This window comes from Cetorhinus maximus, chromosome 3 (assembly GCF_964194155.1).
Source record: "Cetorhinus maximus chromosome 3, sCetMax3.hap1.1, whole genome shotgun sequence".
NCBI classification, from domain to species: domain Eukaryota; kingdom Metazoa; phylum Chordata; class Chondrichthyes; order Lamniformes; family Cetorhinidae; genus Cetorhinus; species Cetorhinus maximus.
Window position 1 is genome coordinate 200904407 of NC_135881.1, and position 19876 is coordinate 200924282.

The window sequence follows — 19876 nt, forward strand, 5'->3', positions numbered from 1 at the left end:
CGTCTTTACATGTGCCTGCACCAAAACCTATATTCTGTAACCATTACATTAATCTCATTTAGGTTTGGAATCAAAAAGCCTGAGAGAGTTTACATGGTGTTAGAAGCATTGGGCCACACTCACTGACCTGGATCTTCAGAATAAAATGGTGACTTTTAATTCAGCGCTCAATTCCGCCATTTGGTAGACAGCTAAACAACTTTGGTGCTGCGTTCGTTTCGTCACAACATTTTACTCCGATCAGCAAATACAAAATGCTCAAAGCTTCTTATAGATGTTAGTGACTGTGATTTGAATGCTAGTTAGAAATTTGGTTGGGACAACTACTTTTAAAAAAACACGTGCACATGCTCCTTAGATCCACCTTTGGGACATATCTGTTGTGCCTTGCTGGTAGACCTCTTTGCACCCTGGTTGGGTTCTCCAGGGTGCTGGCAAGTGACTCATCATTGTTTCATGGGATGTGGCAAGACTGGCGTTTGTTGCCATTCTCTGATTGCCCTTGAACTGAGGGCGGTTAAGAGTCAATCACGTTGCTGTGGATCTGGAGCCGCATCAAGGCCAGACCAGGTAAGGATGACAGATTTCCCTCCGTTTGGGTCTTTATGACGATCAATGATAGTTGTAGACTCATTCTAGCTTTATATTCCAGAATGATTAATTGTATTTAAATTTCTGCCATGATGGGATTACACCACGGCATTAGGCTTGGCCTCTGGGTTACTAGCCCAGTGACAGTACCACTACACTATCATCTCTCTCATATCCCAGAAGCTGACATTCATCAACTACAGTGGTGTACAGTGAAAGGCGTTCAAGTCACTGGCATTATACCTGCAAGATAGCCCCTCTGTTCTGACGTGAATAACCTGTGACTCCTGACTTGTTCTGCCATCAGGACATTGCTGCTTTGTGGAGGTTTATCAGAATCAATCTGGTTTAAATTTTGCAATGTTTCTTTTCAGCTTTTGTTCAACCTCATATCTGATCAAATTATTCCACTTAAAGCAAAGCAATACTGTAGGAACAATAATATTACAAATGCCTTTTTGTAGACTTACTGATTAGGTTGCAGTAATCAAGGATAACCAACATGTGGATTTGAAAAAAATATACAAAACACACTGGATTTAATAGAAGCGCTACTGTACTGGGCACTGGTGACACCACATCTGGAGTACTATGTGCAATATTGGTCTCCTTATTTAAGGAAAGATGTAAATTCGTTAACAGTTTAGAGAAGGTTTACTAGACTAATACCAGGAATAGGTGGGTTGTCTTATGAGGAAAGGTTGGACAGGTTAAGCTTGTATCCACTGGAGTTAAGACTAAGAGGTGACTTGATCGAAACCTTTAAGATCCTGAGGGGTCTTGGCAGGGTGGATGTGGAGAGGATGTTTCCACTTGTGGGAGAATCTAGAACTAGGGGTCACGGTTTAAAAATAAGGGGTTGCTCATTTAAGACAGAGATGAGGAGAATTTCTTTCTCTGAGGGTTGAGTGTCTTTGGAACTCTCTTCCTCAAAAGGCAGCGGAAGCTGAACATTTTTAAGGCAGAGCTAGGGTAGATTATTGACTAGCAAGGGGCTGAAAGATTATCGGGGGTAGGTGGGAGGTTACAATCAGATCAGCCTTGATCTTATTGAATGGCGGAGCAGGCTTGAGGGGCTGAGTGGCCTCACTCCTCCTCCATGTTTGTATGTACCTTCGAGTCAATTCACTGCTCTTTTTCTGAATGTTGTAAAGTTACAACCTTACTCTCCACTGACCTACAAATACAAAGACAGCCACCCTCCGAGCGTCATCAGTGACTGCGTGCAGGGCAGTTACTATGGAAGAAATATTTTATTTATTTTGATGCAATGAAGTCAGGTTTGGGGGTCGAATTCAAGAAAGAAAGAAACACTTGCATTTATATAGCACTCTTCACGACTACTAAACATCTCAAAGCGTTTTACAGTCAATGAAGTACTTGCAAAGTGTAGTCACTGTTATAATATAGGAAACGAAAGAACCAATTTGCGCACAGCAAACTCCCTCAGAGTCATGTGATATCGAACAGATAATCTGTTTTTTTGCAATGTTGATTGAGGGATAAATATTGGCCAGGACATAGGGGATAAATCCCCTGCTTTTCTTCAAAATAGTGTCACAGGATCTTTTGCATACACCTGAGGAGGTAGATTTGTGGGGGGGGGGGGGTCTCAGTTTAGCATCTCATCTGATGTGCAATATTCCCTCAGTACGGCACTGAAATATCAGCCCAGAAGTGGGTCCTTGGGACTCAAAGAGGCAAGGCTGCTGCTAAATGAGCCCCAGCTGACACACAAATTAGGCTGACTGCTTCTTACCTTCATATTCCAACACACGCACTTCAAACATAAGGTTTAGCTGTCCACTGGAAGACTCGCAGTTGGACACGTTCAGCCAGAATGTGTGGGTCAGAGAGTCGAGCGTTTGCGGCAGGCGGTCAGTTTCCCTGAAACCCAACAAGGTGGCGCCCTCCCGTTGCTCTATGATGCCAATCACCACGTGGCTATGCTCACAGTGGGGAACAGAGTGATTCACAAAAGTAAGTTCAGCCACATGGTCTGGGGGCACGGAGATATTCCACGATGCTGTTAACTTGTTTGGCATTCCAGGTCCCCAGTTAGGAGTTAGGAGAAGCACTGGGGAATCGACATCTGGGATGACGTTCATAATATAGTCCTCTGCCGAAAGAAGACAAAGACAAACAAATGAATTTAAATGGAAAGAGGGTGATTGATGGTGAAATCTGATCATCCCCATTTTGTAAAATACACCGACAAGCATTACCATTACTGCAACACTCCTGAAGCAAGATGTCGTCTCAAAACACTTAATAACAAAGGGTGGAGAAAGCAGTGGAAATCAAGCAGGCAAGAACAAAAGGAAGTAGACAGGTCTGGAATAGAAGAGAGCCCTGGTGAATAAATTCACAATTCAATCGTGGCCAATTACCTGCCATTTCAAGTGGGTCAATATCGAGAAGCCATAGGTACAAAATCATTGCGAGGGTGTTGCCAGGACTGGGGAAGTGCAGCTATGTGGGAAGATTGGATAGGCTGGGGTTGTTCTCCTTGGAACACAGAAGGTTGAGGGGAGATTTGATTGAGATGTACGACATTGTGAGGGGCCTAGATAGAGTCGTTGGGAAGGGCCTATTTACTTTAGCAGAGAGGTCAGTGACCAGCGAGCATTGGATTGAAAGCATTTGGTAGAAAGATTAGAGGGGAAATGAGGAAAATTATTTCAGCCAGAGGGTAGCAGGGGTCTGGAACTCACTGCCTGAAAGGGTAGTAAGAGGCAGAAACCCTCAACTCATTAGGTGTCTAATATGCACCTCAAGTACTGTAACTTCCAAGGCTACGGACCAAATGCTGGGAAGTGGGATTGAGCTGGGTTGCTCGCTTTTCGGCCAGTGCAGACGCGATGGGCCAAGTGGCCTCTTTCTGTGCCACAAACCTTCTACGATTCTATGATTGGCAAAAGACCTAACGAGAGGAGGAGGAGAAATGTTTTCACTAACTCGTCGGGATCTGGAGTGTCCGCCCTGAAAAAGGTGGTGGAAGTTGATTCCATGAAAAATGTTTTTAAAGGAGTTGGACGGGTAGCTGAGGATCAGGAATTTACAGGATTACAGATGGCGGGGGTGGTGGTGGGGAACTTAGCACGATTGCTCTTTCAAAGAACCAGTTCAAGCACAATGGGCTGAATGGCCTCCTTCAGCGTGGTAATTTTCTATGATTTACTCTGGGCAATATACTAAAGCTGCTGAATCATTACAGATATCACAATTAGTTGCGTGAAATTGCTGCATTAATGTGTAACAGCTGGGACACAGGATTCGATCATGAATCTGTCTTTCATCCTCCATTAACATGGCAATGTTTTCTCTGAAAAAGAAGAGGACTTGGGTTGAATGCACAGTCAAAGAGAAACAAATCTTTATTTATAGTTTACCCTTATAACTAACAATGCAAATGCACAACTGAGTCCGTTTAGCATTATCTTTTTTACGTCGCGTACCCAAGTTAGTTTGACATCAAACTCAACTTAACACACAAAGCACAGCTAAACGTACTCATAAATCAGCCAGAGAGAAGTTTTCGAAACCTTTTTGTGTTGGCCCAGATAAGACAGGGTGACTTTGTGTCAGGTTAGAACTAGTTTATTTTTTGAGCGCAAAACAGAAAACGCTGGAGAAACTCAGCAGATCTGGCAGTATCTCCGGAGGAAGAAACACAGTTAACGTTTCAAGTCCGTATGACCCTTCTTCAGAAGATGCGCCTCCTGAAGACGCTACCTTCCAATCGACTCTTCTGGCATCTTTTTTCCTTAACCAAGGGTTCCCCCCCACTGTGGTTGACAGGATCCTCAATCGTGTCCGACCCATCTCCCGCACCTCTGCCCTCATCCTTTCTCCTCCCTCATAGAACCACGATGGGGTCCCCCTTGTCCTCACTTTTCACCCCACCAGCCTCTGCATTCAAAGGATAATCCTCTGCCATTTCTGCCAACATGATGCCACCACCAACAACATCCTCCCCTCACCCCACCCTGTCAGCATTCCATAGGGATCGTTCCCTCCATGACACCCTAGTCCACTCCTCCATGACCCCCAATTCCTCATCCCCTTCCCACGGCACCTTCCCACGTAACCGCAGAAGGTGCAACACCTGCCCCTTTACCTCCTCCCTCCTCTCCATCCAAAGCCCCAAACACTCCTTTCAAGTGAAGCAGTGTTTCACTTGCACCTCCTTCAATTTGGTCTACTGAATTCGCTGCTCCCAATGCGGTCTCCTCTACACTGGGAAGACTAAACGCAGACTGGGTGACCGCTTTGCAGAACACCTTTGGTCTGTCCGCAAGCATGACCTAGACCTCCCTGTCGCTTGCCATTTCAACACTCCACCCTGCTCTCATGCCCACATGTCTGTCCTTGGCCTGCTACAATGTTCCAGTGAAGCCCAACGCAAACTGGTGGGACAGCACCTCATCTTCTGACTAGGCACTTTACAGCCTTCCGGACTGAATATTGAGTTCAACAACTTCAGAACATTAACCTGACCCCCCCTTTTTAAAATCCAATTTTTTACTTTTTATATGTTTTTATCTTTTATTGATTGATTTTTATTTATTTATTCATTTAAAATGTTTTATTCATTTTATTTTTTTAAATATCCTTTTTCCCTAACCTCCCCCAGCAACAGGACTGTCACTTGTTTCTATGTTTTGCTTTCATAGAGCGCTGACTCTTGTTCTACTCTCTTACCTTTATGCCACTATCAGCACCTTCTTTACGCTTTAACGCTACCATTATAACTCCCTGTCTTGTGTCAATGACATCTTTGTCAAATCTCCCGAGCTCCCACCTATCCCTGACCACCTATTTTGCTCCACCCCCTCTTAAACGGTATAAAATCCATCACATTTCTACTTCTCTTTAGCTCTGAAGAGTCATATGGATTCGAAACATTAACTCTGTTTCTCTCTCCACAGATGCTGCCAGACCTGCTGAGTTTTTTTTTTCTCCAGCGTTTTCTGTTTTTATTCCTAAAAATAGGTCATTTGGTCATTATCTCATCAGGGTTTGTGGGAGCTTGCTGTGCGCAAAATTGGCTGCTGCATCACAACAGCGACTACACTTCAAAAGTTCCTTCATTGGCTGCAAAGCACTTTGGGACATCCCGGGACACTATGTAAACGCAAGTCTTTCTTACTTAAGCAATGTTTTACGAAAAACACAGCTGGGACACAGGGATGGCTTATTAATCTGCTTTCATCCTCCATCAACATTGCAGTTTTATCTTCGAAACAGCGTTGTAATATAATGACTCTAGTATGCCTTCTCTATCAAGGGCACTGCAAAAGATTGCTACCAATGGGTCCATTTACAGCAACAACGGATATCTATATAGCACCTTTAACACAATAGACCATTCCAAACCGCTTCACAGGAGCCTTGTAAAGTACAATTTGACACTGAACCACAAAAAGAGATTTTTAAAAATTCATTCATGCGTTGTGGGCATCGCTGGCTAGGCCAGCATTTACTGCCCATCCCTAATTGCCCTTGAGAAGGTGGTGGTGAGCTGCCTTCTTGAACAGCTGCAGTCCATGTGGTGTAGGTACACCCACAGTGCTGTTAGGGAGGGAATTCCAGGTTTTCGACCCAGCGACAGTGAAGGAACAGCAATATAGTTCCAAATCAGGATAGTGAGTGGCTTGGAGGGGATTGGTCAAAGAGGTAGGTTTTAAGGAGCAACTTAAAGGAAAAAAAGACAGAGGGGCAGAGAGGTTTAACGAGGGAATTCTAGAGCTCAGGGACCAGGGCCTAGACATGGCTGCTAATGGTGAAGCGCTCAAAATGCTCAAGAAACCATAATTAGAGGAGCGCAGATATCTCGGCGGGTTGTGGGGCTGGAGGAGATTACAGAGATAGGGAAGGACGAGGTCATGGAGGGATTTGAAAACAAGGGTGAGAAATTTAAAATCAAGGTGTTGCTTGGCCAGGAGCCAATGTAGGCTAGGGAGGAAGGGGATGATGGCTGAATGGGACTCGGTGCGAGCGAGGAGATGGGCAGCAGAGTTTTGGGGTGACCTCAGATTTACAGCGGGCAGGACATGGGAGGCGGGCAAGGAGTTTGTTGCAATAGACAAGTCTAGAGGTAACAAAGCCGTGGGTGAGGGTTTCAGCAGCAGATGAGCTGCGGCAGGGGGCGAAGTTGGGCAAATATTAGCATATTCCTACAGGAATAGACCCATTGATGCATGTTTTTGATGTGCCAGCCTGAAACCTTTGCACCACAACCAGCAAGAAAGTGTTCAGGTTGGCAAGATAGGAACCGCCAGCGATTCCTCAGCAACGATAATAAACTCGTATAAGTAAACTCGCATAAAATTCGTCTGATCAATTCACTTCTAAATAGAATACTGCAATATCCACATCTTTCAAACTAGTGACTGTACTGACATATTAGGGCTATGTGGAGCCATCTAGCAATCAGAAATGGGATTGAACACCATGGAGCAGAAATTGGTGCCTGCTTTCTGGGTGGAAGGTGTGGGCAAAAAGGAGAGATTTCGACGGGGGTGGGGTGGGTGGGTTGGGGGTGTGTGGGTGCCTGCAACATCTCAGGCACGATCATCTGCTGCGTTGCGGCGCCACCCTATTGGTTAAAAGTTGCATTGCAACATAAAGGGGACCTGCTGGATGGCTTTGAATATGTTAATGAGAGGCCTGTCTAACCAGGTTTTGCCGAAATATGCCGGCACTGCTTCACTCAGTTGTTTGGTTCCTAATGTGACCAAATTAGTGGTTCATGAAAAAAAAAAGAAAATAAGCAAAAAGAAAAAAAAAAGGCTTGCATTTATATAGCGCCTTTCACAACCTCCCAAAGCACCCTACAGCCAATTAAGTACTTTTTGAAGTGCAGTCACTGTTCTAATGCAAGAAATACAGCAGCCAATTTGCACACAGCAAGCTCTCACAAACAGCAATGTGATAATGACCAGATAATCTGATTTTGCAATGTTGATTGAAGATTAAATATTGTTCAGGACATGGGGGATAACTCCCCTACTCTTTCTTCAAAATAGTGGTGTGCAATCTTTTATGTCCAAGGGGACTCAGTATGATGTTTCATCTGAAAGACGGCACCTCCGACAGTGCAGCACTCTCCCAGTACTGCGCAGCATTTCTGTGCTCAAGTCTTTGGAGTGGGACATGAACCCACAACCTTCTCACTCAGAGGCAACAGTGCCACCCACTGAGCCATGATTGGCAGTAACAGTGGAAGAATTGCTGAAGGCCAAAGGTAGCTGCTGAAGGTAAGTGGATGGAGGGCTAGCAGGACTACCCCTGGTTCCACAGAATTCCCGAAGGCCACTACTGGCGCGTGATCACCCCCTTCCAACTCAACCATCTCCCCTTCCTTAGCAGCCAGCCAATGGCTAGTGATAGATAGGCAGCCCACCCAAGTTTGCCCCAGTCAACATAAGGACATAAGTTATAGGAGTAGGCCATTCGGCCCCTTGAGTCTGCTCTGCCATTCAATAAGATAGAGATGAGGAGAAAGAAAAAATCAGAATAGACCACAATAATGCTCCCTCTTGTCTATTTAGTCATGAAGATGAGAACATAAGATATAGGAACAGGCATAGGCCATTCGGCCCCTCAAGCTTTCTCCATCAGTCAATAAGATCATGATTGTTCTGATGTGACCTTAATTTTCCTCCACTTTCCTGTCTGATCCCATAACCTTTCGACTCCCTTGTAGATCAAAAATCTGTTTAGCTCAGCCTGGAATATATTCAATGATCCAGCCTCCACTGCTCTCTGGGGAAGAAAATTCCAAACACTAACGGCCCTCAGAAGAAATTCCTTCCTTATCTCCATCTTAAACGGGAGACCCCTTATTTTGAAACTGTGTTCCCTAGTTCTAGATTCCTCCAGGAGGGGGAACGTCCTCTCAGCATCTAGCCGTGGGCTGTCTCGGAGTGTCCAGTGAGCGGCCGCAGCTTACCGATAATTTACCGACAAGGCCCAAGGCCCATTTCTGGGTGAGCCTCCGGCCTGCTGGGAGTGCGCCATCCATTCCAGGGCTGATCACCGCATCTCGGCGCATTGTTAGCCCCAATGGCTCAGAGGAGAGCACAGCTGCATTTTGAGAAGGTGGTGCTGCATATTCTCCAAGGAGGAGGTTTGCAAATAGGCCACAAGCCTCCAGATGGTGTCCAAACAGAGATGGGAATGGAATGGGTCATAAGAGGCTGTAAGAAAACGCTACGGAAGCGATAATAACTTGCATTTATGTAGCGCCTTTCACGTAGTAAATTATCCCAAAGTGCTTCACAGCAGTGTGCAACACTGAGCCCTGGAAGTTATTTTCAGAGTATTTCTGAAATTGTGAGAGATTGGGAAGTGTTGATGTCCAAAGGGATGTTGGTGTCCTTGTTCATGAGTCACTGAAAGCTAACATGCAGGTACAGCAAGCAATTAGGAAGGTAAATGGTATGTTGGCCTTTATTGCAAGAGGATTTGAGTACATGAATAAAGATGTCTTGCTGCAATTGTATACAGCCTTGGTGAGGCTACACCTGGGGTATTGTGTACAGTTTTGGTCTCCCTACCCAAGAAAGGATATATTGACCATAGAGGTAGTGCATTGGAGGTTCAGCAGGCTGATTCCTGGGATGGCAGGATTGCCTTAGGCAGAGAGATTGAGGAAACTGGGCCTGTATTCTCTAGTGTTTAGAAGAATGAGGGGAGATCTCATTGAAGCGTACAAAATTCTTACTGGGCTTGACAGGAAGGATGTTTTCCCTGGCTGGTGAGTCTAGAAGCAGGAGACTCAGTCTCAGAATAAGAGGTAGGCCATTTAGGACCGAGATGCGGAAGAATTTCTTCCGAGGGTGGTGAATCTTTGGAATTCTCTAGCCCAGAGGACTGTAGAGGTTCAGTTATTGAGTATATTCAAGACAGAGATTGATAGATTTCCAGACATTAAAGATATCAAGAGGTATGAGGGTAGTGTGGGAAAATAGTGCTGAGTAGAAAATCAGCCATGATCTAATTGAATGGCAGAACAGGCTCAAGGGGCCAAATGGCCTACTCCTGCTCCTATTTCCTATGTATTAGGAACAGGTTGGCTAAAATGGTTGATTTTAATGAGTGGCTTATGTTATGGCACATCCAATGGTAAATGCTGAGTTGTCCAGATCCCAAAAGGAAACTTGAAACAACCGCCACAACTTGTTTTGCAATTTGTATAAATTTCGAGATGTGTGCCCTGAATTCAGTAGTAATAAGACCACCAAGTCTTATAGGTTTTTACAAAACTAGATTAAACATTTATTAATAGAAGAAATGACTTTAAATACATGCATACATCTACAAATTACTACTATGATAACGTCTAAATCCCCTATTTAATCTGATCCCCAGTTAAACTTTCGTTAAGGCAACAGTAAGACACACAGATTTTAAAAGACTCAGGCAAAGTAAACGATATTCTGGGCAGTTGAATTCAAAGTAAGTTCTCTTAGCTTCAGCCCCTGGAGGCAGCAGTTTTGTAGATACAGGCTGAAGGCGTTTCACACTTGTTGGATCTTAAACTGTCTTCCCTTACACACAGCCCCCACTCCTTTATACATATTTTCCCCTTTGAATGCAAATACTCATTGTTTCACTATGTCTTTGGGCTTCACCTTCCTGATAATAAAAATCGCTCACAGCGCTAAGTTTTACCAGTAATCTTTGGGGAAAATAAATAAACACACTATTTCTTACTACTTCTGCTGGCTAGGTATTCATTACACCCCCACTTTTGAATTCAAGCCACACTAGTTAGTTTAAAAATGCAAATTTCGCCCTTTACACTTCACATTCTAAAACTTGCCCATGCTTACCAAATTAACACTCCAACACACACACACGCACACACACTTCATTATGGACATTATTATAGCTTCCTGACACTTAAAATGGAGGAGAACAGGACAGAGGTTTGGGGAGGCAATTCCAGAGCTTAGAGCCCAGGTTAAATGGGAAGAAATGAAAGTAGTATCGAGTATATGCAACAGCAACAGTTAGAAAGAAACCAAAGGTTGGGTCAGTACTTCGTTCTGCAGAATACGGTGAGGAACTGGAGGAGGTGTAACATATTTACACACACTGAGGGAAAGGACAAACGGAACCCAAAACTATTAAACAGGTGGGTTTGAGGGAAATTACACAGTTTAAGCAATTATTTAACATCATGTGAAGTTTTTGAAGTTCTTCCGAAGTAAGATGTTAATGTTTTTCAGAAGCTGAAAAATGATATCGATGCATAAACACAATTGGGTCAAAACTCCTTAACCCAGTAGGAGTGGGGCAGGGAGAGGCCTTGGGAAGTCCAACGTTAGGGCAGGATGTGGAAATTTACACCCCAAAGGCAACAGCTCTTCCAATTTGTACAGGAGCCGGGGTCATTGGGAGCTTCTCTCCAGCTCAGATATGACCCCTGACATCGAGGGCGGGGGGGAGTTTTCAGGCTCAAAATTTTCTCAACTTCACCCTCTTAAGGCCCAGCATCCTATACTCACTGGGGTGAACCTCGCATACAGGCCTTTTTAGTGTCAGAGCTTGGGCTTGGTAGGGTCTCGATTTCCCATTAGAACGCTGGAGGGGCACGTCACGGACCCCCTCTGTAAAGATGCCTCTCCAGCAGCAGCCTAGGAGTTGTGGAGAGGCAGGCTAGAGAGCAGCTTAGATGCGCCTCATTTCCCACCCGACTCCATTGCACGGTCACCCAAGGTGGAATTGCATTGACGTGGGTGCCCATTGCTGCTATTTAAATGCAGTTAACCGACAGTACACAGTGGGGCCGGGGTCAATGGAAACCACATTCTGCTGGCAGAGCAGCATTGAAGATTTTTGGCCCAAAGAAGCTCAAAGACACACAGCTTCCCAAATGTTGTTGTTGGAATACAGGCCATGAACATACTGCCACCACTGGCAGATCTTGTTCTACCATGTGACTCACCTCCGAACCACATGGTTCATTTTTTTAAAAATTCATTCACAGGATGTGGGCATCGCTGGCTGGGCCAGCAATTATTGCCCATCCTAATTGCCCTTGAGAAGGTGGTAATGAGGCATCTTCTTCAACTGCTGCAGTCTCTCTGTGGTGTAGGTACACCCACAGTGCTGTTAGGGAGGCAGTTCTAGGATTTTGCCCCAGCGACAGTGAAGGAATGAGATATATTTCCAAGTCAGGTTGGTGGGTGGCTTGGAGGGGAACTTGCAGGGGGTGGCGTTCCCACGTATCTGCTGCCCTTGTCCTTCTAGATGGTAGTGGTCGCGGGTTTAGAAGATACTCGCGAAGGAATTCAAGGTTCTGGGCCCTGAACCCAGGGCCTGAGAACAATTATCAAGGCCGACACTCCAGTGCAGTACTGAGGGGGTGCTGCGCTGTCGGAGGTGCTATCTTTTGGATGAGCCATTAAACAGAGGCCCCGTCTGCGTGCTCAGGGTGGATGTAAAAGATCCCATGGCACCATTTTGAAGAGTAGCAGAGGAGTTATCCCTGCTGTCCTCAATGATACTTATCCCTCAATCAACATCACAAAATCAAAGTACCTGGTCAATTATCACATTGCTGTTTGTGGGAGCTTGCTGTGCACAAATTGGCTGCCACATTTCCCACATTACAACAGTACCTACACTTCAAAAAAAAAAAAGTACGTTATTGGCTGTAAAGCTCTTCAAGACATTCAGTGGCTGTGAAAAGCTTTAAGTAAATGAGAGACTTTCTTTAACCAGTTACCTGTAAGACGCGGAATGAACGATAGTGTGATGTCCAAGTCGCTGGGATCCCACCCTTCAGACGTCTTCAGCTCCAGTAACACATGGTCAGCCGTCTGGATCTTCTCCATGGCTCCATTTGGACAGAACTGGCCAACAATAGATCTGGCCCCATCCTGGCTGAATGTACTCATGTTGTACATCAAGCCACCGTCGCAGGTCTCGCCCGGAAGGAGCTGGCGCAGCTTCAACCGCTCGGAGGCCAACTCTATCGTCAAAGATGGCGGCTGTTTGAGTATCCATTTGAAGGTTTGCTGTGGAACTGGTAGCGTTGAAAGTGCCTCTGGCAAAGTCAAGCCCATGTCAGTCACAGGACAATCTTCTGTATCGTTACAGGCTTTGCGAGAAAGAAAGAAAAATCACAAAATGGTTACAGCACAGGAGGAGGCCATTCGGCCTATCATGCCCATGTCGGCTCTCTGCAACAGCAGCTCATTAGTCCGACTCCCCCCGCCTTTCCCCCATAGCCCTGAAATCTCTTCAGATATAATTATCCAATTCCCATCTGAAAGCCATGAATGAGCCTGCCTCTGCCATACTCTCGGGCAGTGCATCATAGATCCTCACCACTTGCTGCGTAAAAACGATTTTCCTCATGTCACCTTTGGTTCTTTTGGCAATCACCTTAAATTGGTGTCCCCCCCCCCCCCTTATTTGAGCCTTCTGAAATCTACACTGACAACCAACGATTTCAGACCACAATCTTTGCTCCCCGATTTGTTTCATTTTCTTTACATGCGCTGACCCCAACCTTGTTTTTGCTTTTGGACAGCACCTATCATTCTACCATTTACACCGCCTCTGGACACATCTTTTGCTTCTTTAATTGTCCCATTACCACTCCCTTTGGCACTCCCCCACCAACTATTTTGTCTCCTATCCTTTTGATCTGTTTCCACCCTCCCCCACCCTTCATTCCGCCTACTTAAGTCCTATTACAAGTCTAACTTTTGCCAGTTCAGGTGCGAGATCATTGACGGGAAACGTTAGTTCCATTTCCCTTCCTACAGATACTGCCTGCCGTGAGTATTCGCAGTATTTTCTGTTCTTATTCAGGGTGACCACTTGCTCGGTTTCAAATTAGTTCAGCCTTTAAAAAGTCAGACAAATTTTGCTGTTTTTCTCGTTCTTGAATAAAGAATTAAACGCTGGAGCGTGTGGCTGACCAGCTCCAGCATTCTGCCTGAACCCGCGTGTTGTGTCAACTCAGCTGTTTCTCCTGCCCCCCATCCACTTTGAAACTTTGGCCTAAGGCAGACCTGAGGAAGCCTTTGACAAGCCACAGAGAAACTATGAGGCTTGTAACTCAATTACCAAACCGTGTTGCTTTACCTGATCTCATTTTGGCGGCTGCAGATACAGAGTTTACAAAGGGTCAATATGGGCTTTATTAATCGGGGCACAAGAGCAAAGAGTCCGAACGTGAACAAAACATTGATTGGCCCAAAGTTGGGGTGCCATGGGCTGAATTTTACGGAGGCGTTGGGAGTTGTAGTCAGCGAGAGGCCTGTGATGCCTCCTCTGGGAAGGCCTGCCAGTACTAAGTGCCACTCGGGCCTCGAGGTCGGCCTGGAGAGCTGCCCCTCAACCAGCCTGCTGCCAGAAGCCCACCTCTAGGCAGCTAAACAGCACCCCCACCCCCCACACCGCCCCCCTCCCCCACCAGTGTGGGGAACAGGGGGCTGATTCAAAAATTCCACTCCGCCACCTTTAATTGGAGACAAGGCCCTTAAAGAGCCAAATCATCACATTGGGAGCGGGTACACCGCCCAGCTCCCGAGCTCACCTCCTGTAAAACGGCCAACGCCAAGGACAGTATCGGGAAACTGGCAAGTCGGCCAGCACTGGTATTTTCAGGCCCCCTCACCCCACCGCCCCTTGCCCAGAGGGCCCTGAAAGTCTCGTCCCAGATCTTGGCCAAAGCTTGTAAATTTCGAGCTTATTCCAGTCGTTTCTGCCATAACTCCAAGCAAGCCTCAAAGTGGTGAAAACATGAGACCCAGGGACAGCAGCACATTTTTCAACAGACCTTGCGGTTTCAAGAAATAAAGACCACTCACAGATATTCTTGGTGGCTTCTATGCTGAGGTCTCGCGTGGCGTTGCACCCAAAGTGGAAACAGACGTACAGGTGGTCCCCGGGCTCCAGCTGCAACTCGGAGCTGCAGTTGGATCTCCAGTCAGGACACTCGCAGATGCAGAACGGAAATGAGGAATCTCCCCCAGCTTCCCGTAACTGCTTAATTTTCACCCAGACACCGTCCTCCTCTTTCAGTTTAATCTCGAATCTTTCTGCAGGATTGAAGGCAAAAGTTTTAGAAAAAAAAAACATCTCACAAGAGTGCCAGAATCAATTCGTTCCTTTTTTTTTGAAAAAGGAAACTTGATTTTGGATTTTCCTGGCTGATTTGTGTGGCAAAACCAAGAGCGCCGGGTGTAATATCGATGCACAAAGCTCCAGGAAGTTTGATCCCAAGTTTGTTTTAGGCTAGTCGCAACCGGTGCACTACAATCTTCTACATGGCTCAAGAGAAGTTCATTGGACTTGTAGCATAACAACAACAACAACTTGTATTTATACAGCGCCTTTCTTGCATCCCCGAGGTGCTTCACAGGGGACGTCATAAAACGAAAGCGGACGCTGAGCCACATAAGATGATATTATGTCAGGTGATCAAAAGCTTGGTCATAGAGGTAGATTATCAGGAGCTTCTTTAAGTGAGGAAAAGAGCTGGAGAGCGAGAGGAGGAGGAGAGCTGTAGGGAGGGAATTCCAGAACTTGGGTCCTAGGCAACCGAAGGCACGGTTGCCAAGGGCGACGGGTTGAAGCTGGCCAGAATTAGAGGAGTGCAGACATCTCGGAGGCTTGTGGGTTTGGAGGAGATTGCAGAAATGGAGAAGGGTGAGGACATGGAGGGATTTGAAAACCAGGATGAGATTTCTACAATCATAATGTTGCTTGCGGTGGGGGGGGTCAATGTAAATAAGAGAGCACAGGGGTGAGGGGTAAGTGAGGTTTGGTGCAACTTTTGGATGATCTCAGGTTTATGGAGGGTGGAACACGAGAGGTCAGCCAGGAGTCCATTAAAATAGTCACATCTGGAGGTAACAAAGGCATGAATAACAGCACACACAACTCCAACTTCAGATTTATCTAACTTATACCATTTTAACTGCTTAAACCGGGGTCTAAATATAAGATGAGGAAACAGCATTTTTTTTCATTCCAGGGATGTGGGCGTTGCTGGCTAGGCCAGCATTTATTGCTCATCCCTAATTGCCCTTGAGAATTGAGCTGCCTTCTTGAACCTCTGCAGTCCATGTGCTGTAGATATGCCCAGTGCTGTTAGGGAGGGAGTTCCAGGGTTTTGACCCAGTGACAGTGAAGGAGCGACGATATATTTCCAAGTCAGGATGGCAAATGACTTGGAGGGCAACTTCCAGGTGGTGGTGTTCCCGTGGATCTGCTACCCTTATCCTTCTAGATGGTAGAGGTTGTGGGTTTTGAAGGTGCTGTCTAAGGAGCCTTGGTGAGTTAACTAAGGTTAACTTAGGCTTAACTAAAAACAAAACATTGAGAAGGTCAGTTGGCTTGATGGTTGTGTAGCGAAGTCTGAATTTCTGGTTTGCTATACTTAAAATAATGATAATTGCTGATGTCCTTATATTAGTATCAATGCAGTTTTAGTCTGAATGATGCAGGTCCCCAAATCCACAGCCATTTCAGAATGCTGGACTCTTTCCAAAATGTTGATAAGACTCTGCTGGGATAATATGGACACACAGTTTCGCCTACATAAAGGCACTAAAAACACTGGTTTTGACATCAAAGTGCTTGAACTGTCAACTGTAGCTCAGTTGGTAGCACTCTAACCTCTGAGTTGGCAAGGCTGTGGGTTCAAATCCCTCTCCAGACTGACACTCTGGTGCTGTACTGAGGGAGTGCTGCACTGTCAGAATATTTCATCCCAAAGACAGGATCTAAACCAAGGCCCTGTCTGCCCTTACAGTGGATGTAAAAAAATCCCATTGGCCCTAAGCAGGACAGTTGTCAGAGGCGTTCTGGCTGACGTTTATCCTTCAAATAAACCTCATAAAAACAGATTAAAAGCAAAATACTGTGGATGTTGGAAATCAAATAAGAAAGGAAAATGCTGGAAAAACTCAGCAGGTCTGCTGCACCTGTGGAGAGAGAAACAGAGTTAATGTTCGGAGTCCGTATGACTCTTCTTCAGAGCTTAAGAGAAGTAGAAATAAGGTTGATTTTATGCTGTTTAAGAGGCAGGTGTAACAAGATCGAAGGTCAGGGGTAAGTGACAGCTAAGGAGAGATTGACAAAGATGTCAGAGACACAAGACAAAAGGGAGTGCTAATGGTAGTGGTAAAGAGTAAAGAAGGTGCTCAGAGTGGCATAAAGATGTTAATAGCAGAACTAGGGTCAGTGCTCTGTGAATGCACAACATGACAACAAGTGACAAATAGCCATAGGGGGAGAGTGGGGAGCAGTTTGGGGACAAAGGATAAAAAAAACTGAACAAATAAATAAAATAATAAAGAATGAATAAAAAGAAATGAATAAATAAATAGAAATTGGATTAAAAAAGGGGTGTAGATAGAGGATTGAGTTCATGACCTGAAGTTGTTGAACTCAATATTCAGTCCGGAAGGCTGTAAAGTGCCTAGTCGGAAGATGAGGTGCCGTTCCTCCAGTTTGCGTTGAGCTTCACTGAAACATTGCAGCAGGCCAAGGACGGACATGTGGGCATGAGAGTAGGGTGGTGTGTTGAAATGGCAAGCGACAGGGAGGTCTGGGTCATGCTTGCGGACAGACCGAAGGTGTTCCGCAAAGCGATCACCCAGTCTGCGTTTGGTCTCCGTGATGTAGAGGAGACCACATTGGAAGCAGCAAATGCACCTCCTTCAATTTGGTCTACTGTAAGTGAAATGCTGCTTCACCTGAAAGGAGCATTTGGGGCTTTAGACGGTGCCGTGGAAGGAGGTAAAGGGGCAGGTGTTTCACCTTCTGTGATTGCATGGGAAGGTGACGAGGAGTTGGGGATGTTGGAGGAGTGGACCAGGGTGTCACGGAGGGAACAGTCCCTACAGAATGCTGACAGGGCAGGTAAGGGAAAGGTATGTTTGGTGGTGGTATCATGCTGGAATTGGTGGAAATGGCAGAGGATGATCCTTTGAATACGGAGGCTGGAGGAGTGAAAAGCGACGACAAGGGGAACCCCATCATAGTTCCGGGAGGGAGCGGTAGGGGTGAGGGCAGAGGTGCGGGAGATGGGTCAGACACGGTTGAGGGCCCTGTCAACCTCCACTGGATGCCTCGTGTTTTTTGTTAAAAGTTGATGGTGGTGGTGGGTTACAGTACACGCAGGGGGCCCAAGCTCCTATGTTGTTGCCTGGAGCTATGGATAGTGATGGTAGAGGTTCCAATTTCTTTCCATCACATGGCTGAACAGGAATCTCTCCCACCCTTATCGCCTGCTGTTGGTGTGTGTTGGAAGGATTTGCAAGTTGATACTCAACCAGTTTGGCCACATTATGAACACACCTTCCTTGGCCATGAAGTCCTGGGGTGGGATTCGAACCTGGAGTTTCTGGTTCAGAACAGGGACACTACCCACTGCACCATTAGACCGCCACCTTTAAAAAGGTGCCATTACCTTTAATTGTCCACACCCAAGGGATAATTTTAAACATAACCACAGATCATTAGTATGGTGAAAGCTTACTTCATTCAAATTGCAGTCAGCAAGTTCTGTAGCACATTAAATATTTATTTCATTCTTGGTCCACAGGCAGAAATTATATTTAAAATGATAAAAGTGCCGTACTAGGATCAGCAGAATCAGATCATTAATTTCAACCTTGCAGGTGGTGGGGCTTCAAGTTTCTTTAATGATCTTTCCCAGCCTTACCTCTGTCGGGTAACCATGGTGACAGACTTTGGAAAACCCGGCAGGAAGAAGAATTGAAATTATTTGATGTGGCTGCTCCGATTTGCCTGACAGTCAGAAGCTGCCACCCTTTGCCCTGTTGTAGGGTCACTGGAACAGGCAGAGCCCACTTAGTCTCTCAAACCCGTTACCCATTCAATGAGATGGTGGATAATCTGCTTCATATACTCATCTTTGCCCAATGATCTTTAATTCCTTTGATAAGATTTTCGTTAACCAATCTCGGTTTTAAAATTAACAATTGACCTAAACATCAATTGCTATTTGCGGAAGAGAGTTCCAAACCTCTAGCACTCTTTCTGTGTAGAAGTGTTTCTTAACTTCACTCCTGGAAGGTCTGATTCTAATTTTTAGGCCATGTCCCCTAATCTTAGACACCTCAGCTGGCAGAAATAGTTTCTCTCTGTTTTCCTTAATGTCTTGAAATGTCTTCAACCAAATCACGCCTTAATCTTCCAAATTCCAGGGAATACAACCCTAATTTGTGAAATCTCTCCTCTAAATTAGTTAGTAAACTCACTGGGTTTTTATGACAATCGATGATAGTTTCATGGTCACTATTATGGAGACTAATTTTCAACTCCAGATTTTATCAAATTTAAATTCTACCAGCTGCCGTGATGGGATTTGAACCCATGTCCCCAGAGCATTAGCTTGGGCCTCTGGATTACTAGTCCAGAGAATCCTTGGAATCCAGGTATCATTTTGATAAATCTATGCTGCATTCCCTCCAAGGCCAATATATCCTTCCTAAGGTTGGTGCTCTAAGGTGTACATGGAGCCCCTAAATCTCTCTGGACCGCCAGTGTTTCTAGTTTCTCCCCATTTAGAAAGTGCCCTGTTCGATACTTTTTAAGTCCAAAGTGGATGAACTCACATTTGCCTCCATTGAATTCTAAATTTGACACAGCTTTGCCCGTTCACTTAATCTATCAACATCTCTTTATAATGTTACCCTTCTATCTACACTACTCACAAAAGGAACATAGGAGCAGGAGTAGGCCATTCAGCCCATCGAGCTTGCTCCGCCATTCAATACGATCATGGCCAATCATCCATTTCAATGCCTTTTACCCACACTATACCATATCCCTTAATGTCATTGATATTTAGAAATCTGTCAATCTCTGCTTTGAACATACTCAATGACTGAGCTTCCACAGCCCTCTTGGGGTAGAGAATCCCAAAGATTCACAACCCTCTGAGTGAAAACAATTCTCCTCATCTCGGTCCTAAGTGGTTTCCCCCTTATTTTGAAATCAAGTCCCCAATGGCACCGATCTTTGTGTTGTCAGCAAATTTGGATATGTGGCTTTCTATCCCATCATTTAAGTCATTAATAAATACAGTGATTAGTTGAGGCTCCAACACCAATCCTTACAGGATACCACTTGACACATCCTGCCAATTAGAGTACCTGCCCATTATCCCAACTCTCTGATTAGCAAAGAACCACAATATAATTGGACATACATACTTAAACCCTTTTTAAAGTTATCTTGATCAGTGGGATCAATTTGAGACATCTGCTGTGCCACA

General features: G+C 45.3%; 1 protein-coding gene across 1 annotated transcript in view; it reads right to left on the minus strand.

The window, feature by feature from the left end:
• LOC144679195 (CUB domain-containing protein 1-like) overlaps nt 1-19876 on the minus strand; it is a 77239-nt gene that overhangs the window by 12714 nt on the left and 44649 nt on the right. Inside the window, exons 5-7 of the mRNA XM_078539615.1 lie at nt 14433-14663; nt 12335-12709; nt 2351-2710 (exon numbers count right to left, since the gene is read on the minus strand). Of these exons, the coding sequence (XP_078395741.1) occupies nt 2351-2710; nt 12335-12709; nt 14433-14663 (966 nt within the window). The remainder of the gene's footprint in view (nt 1-2350; nt 2711-12334; nt 12710-14432; nt 14664-19876) is intronic.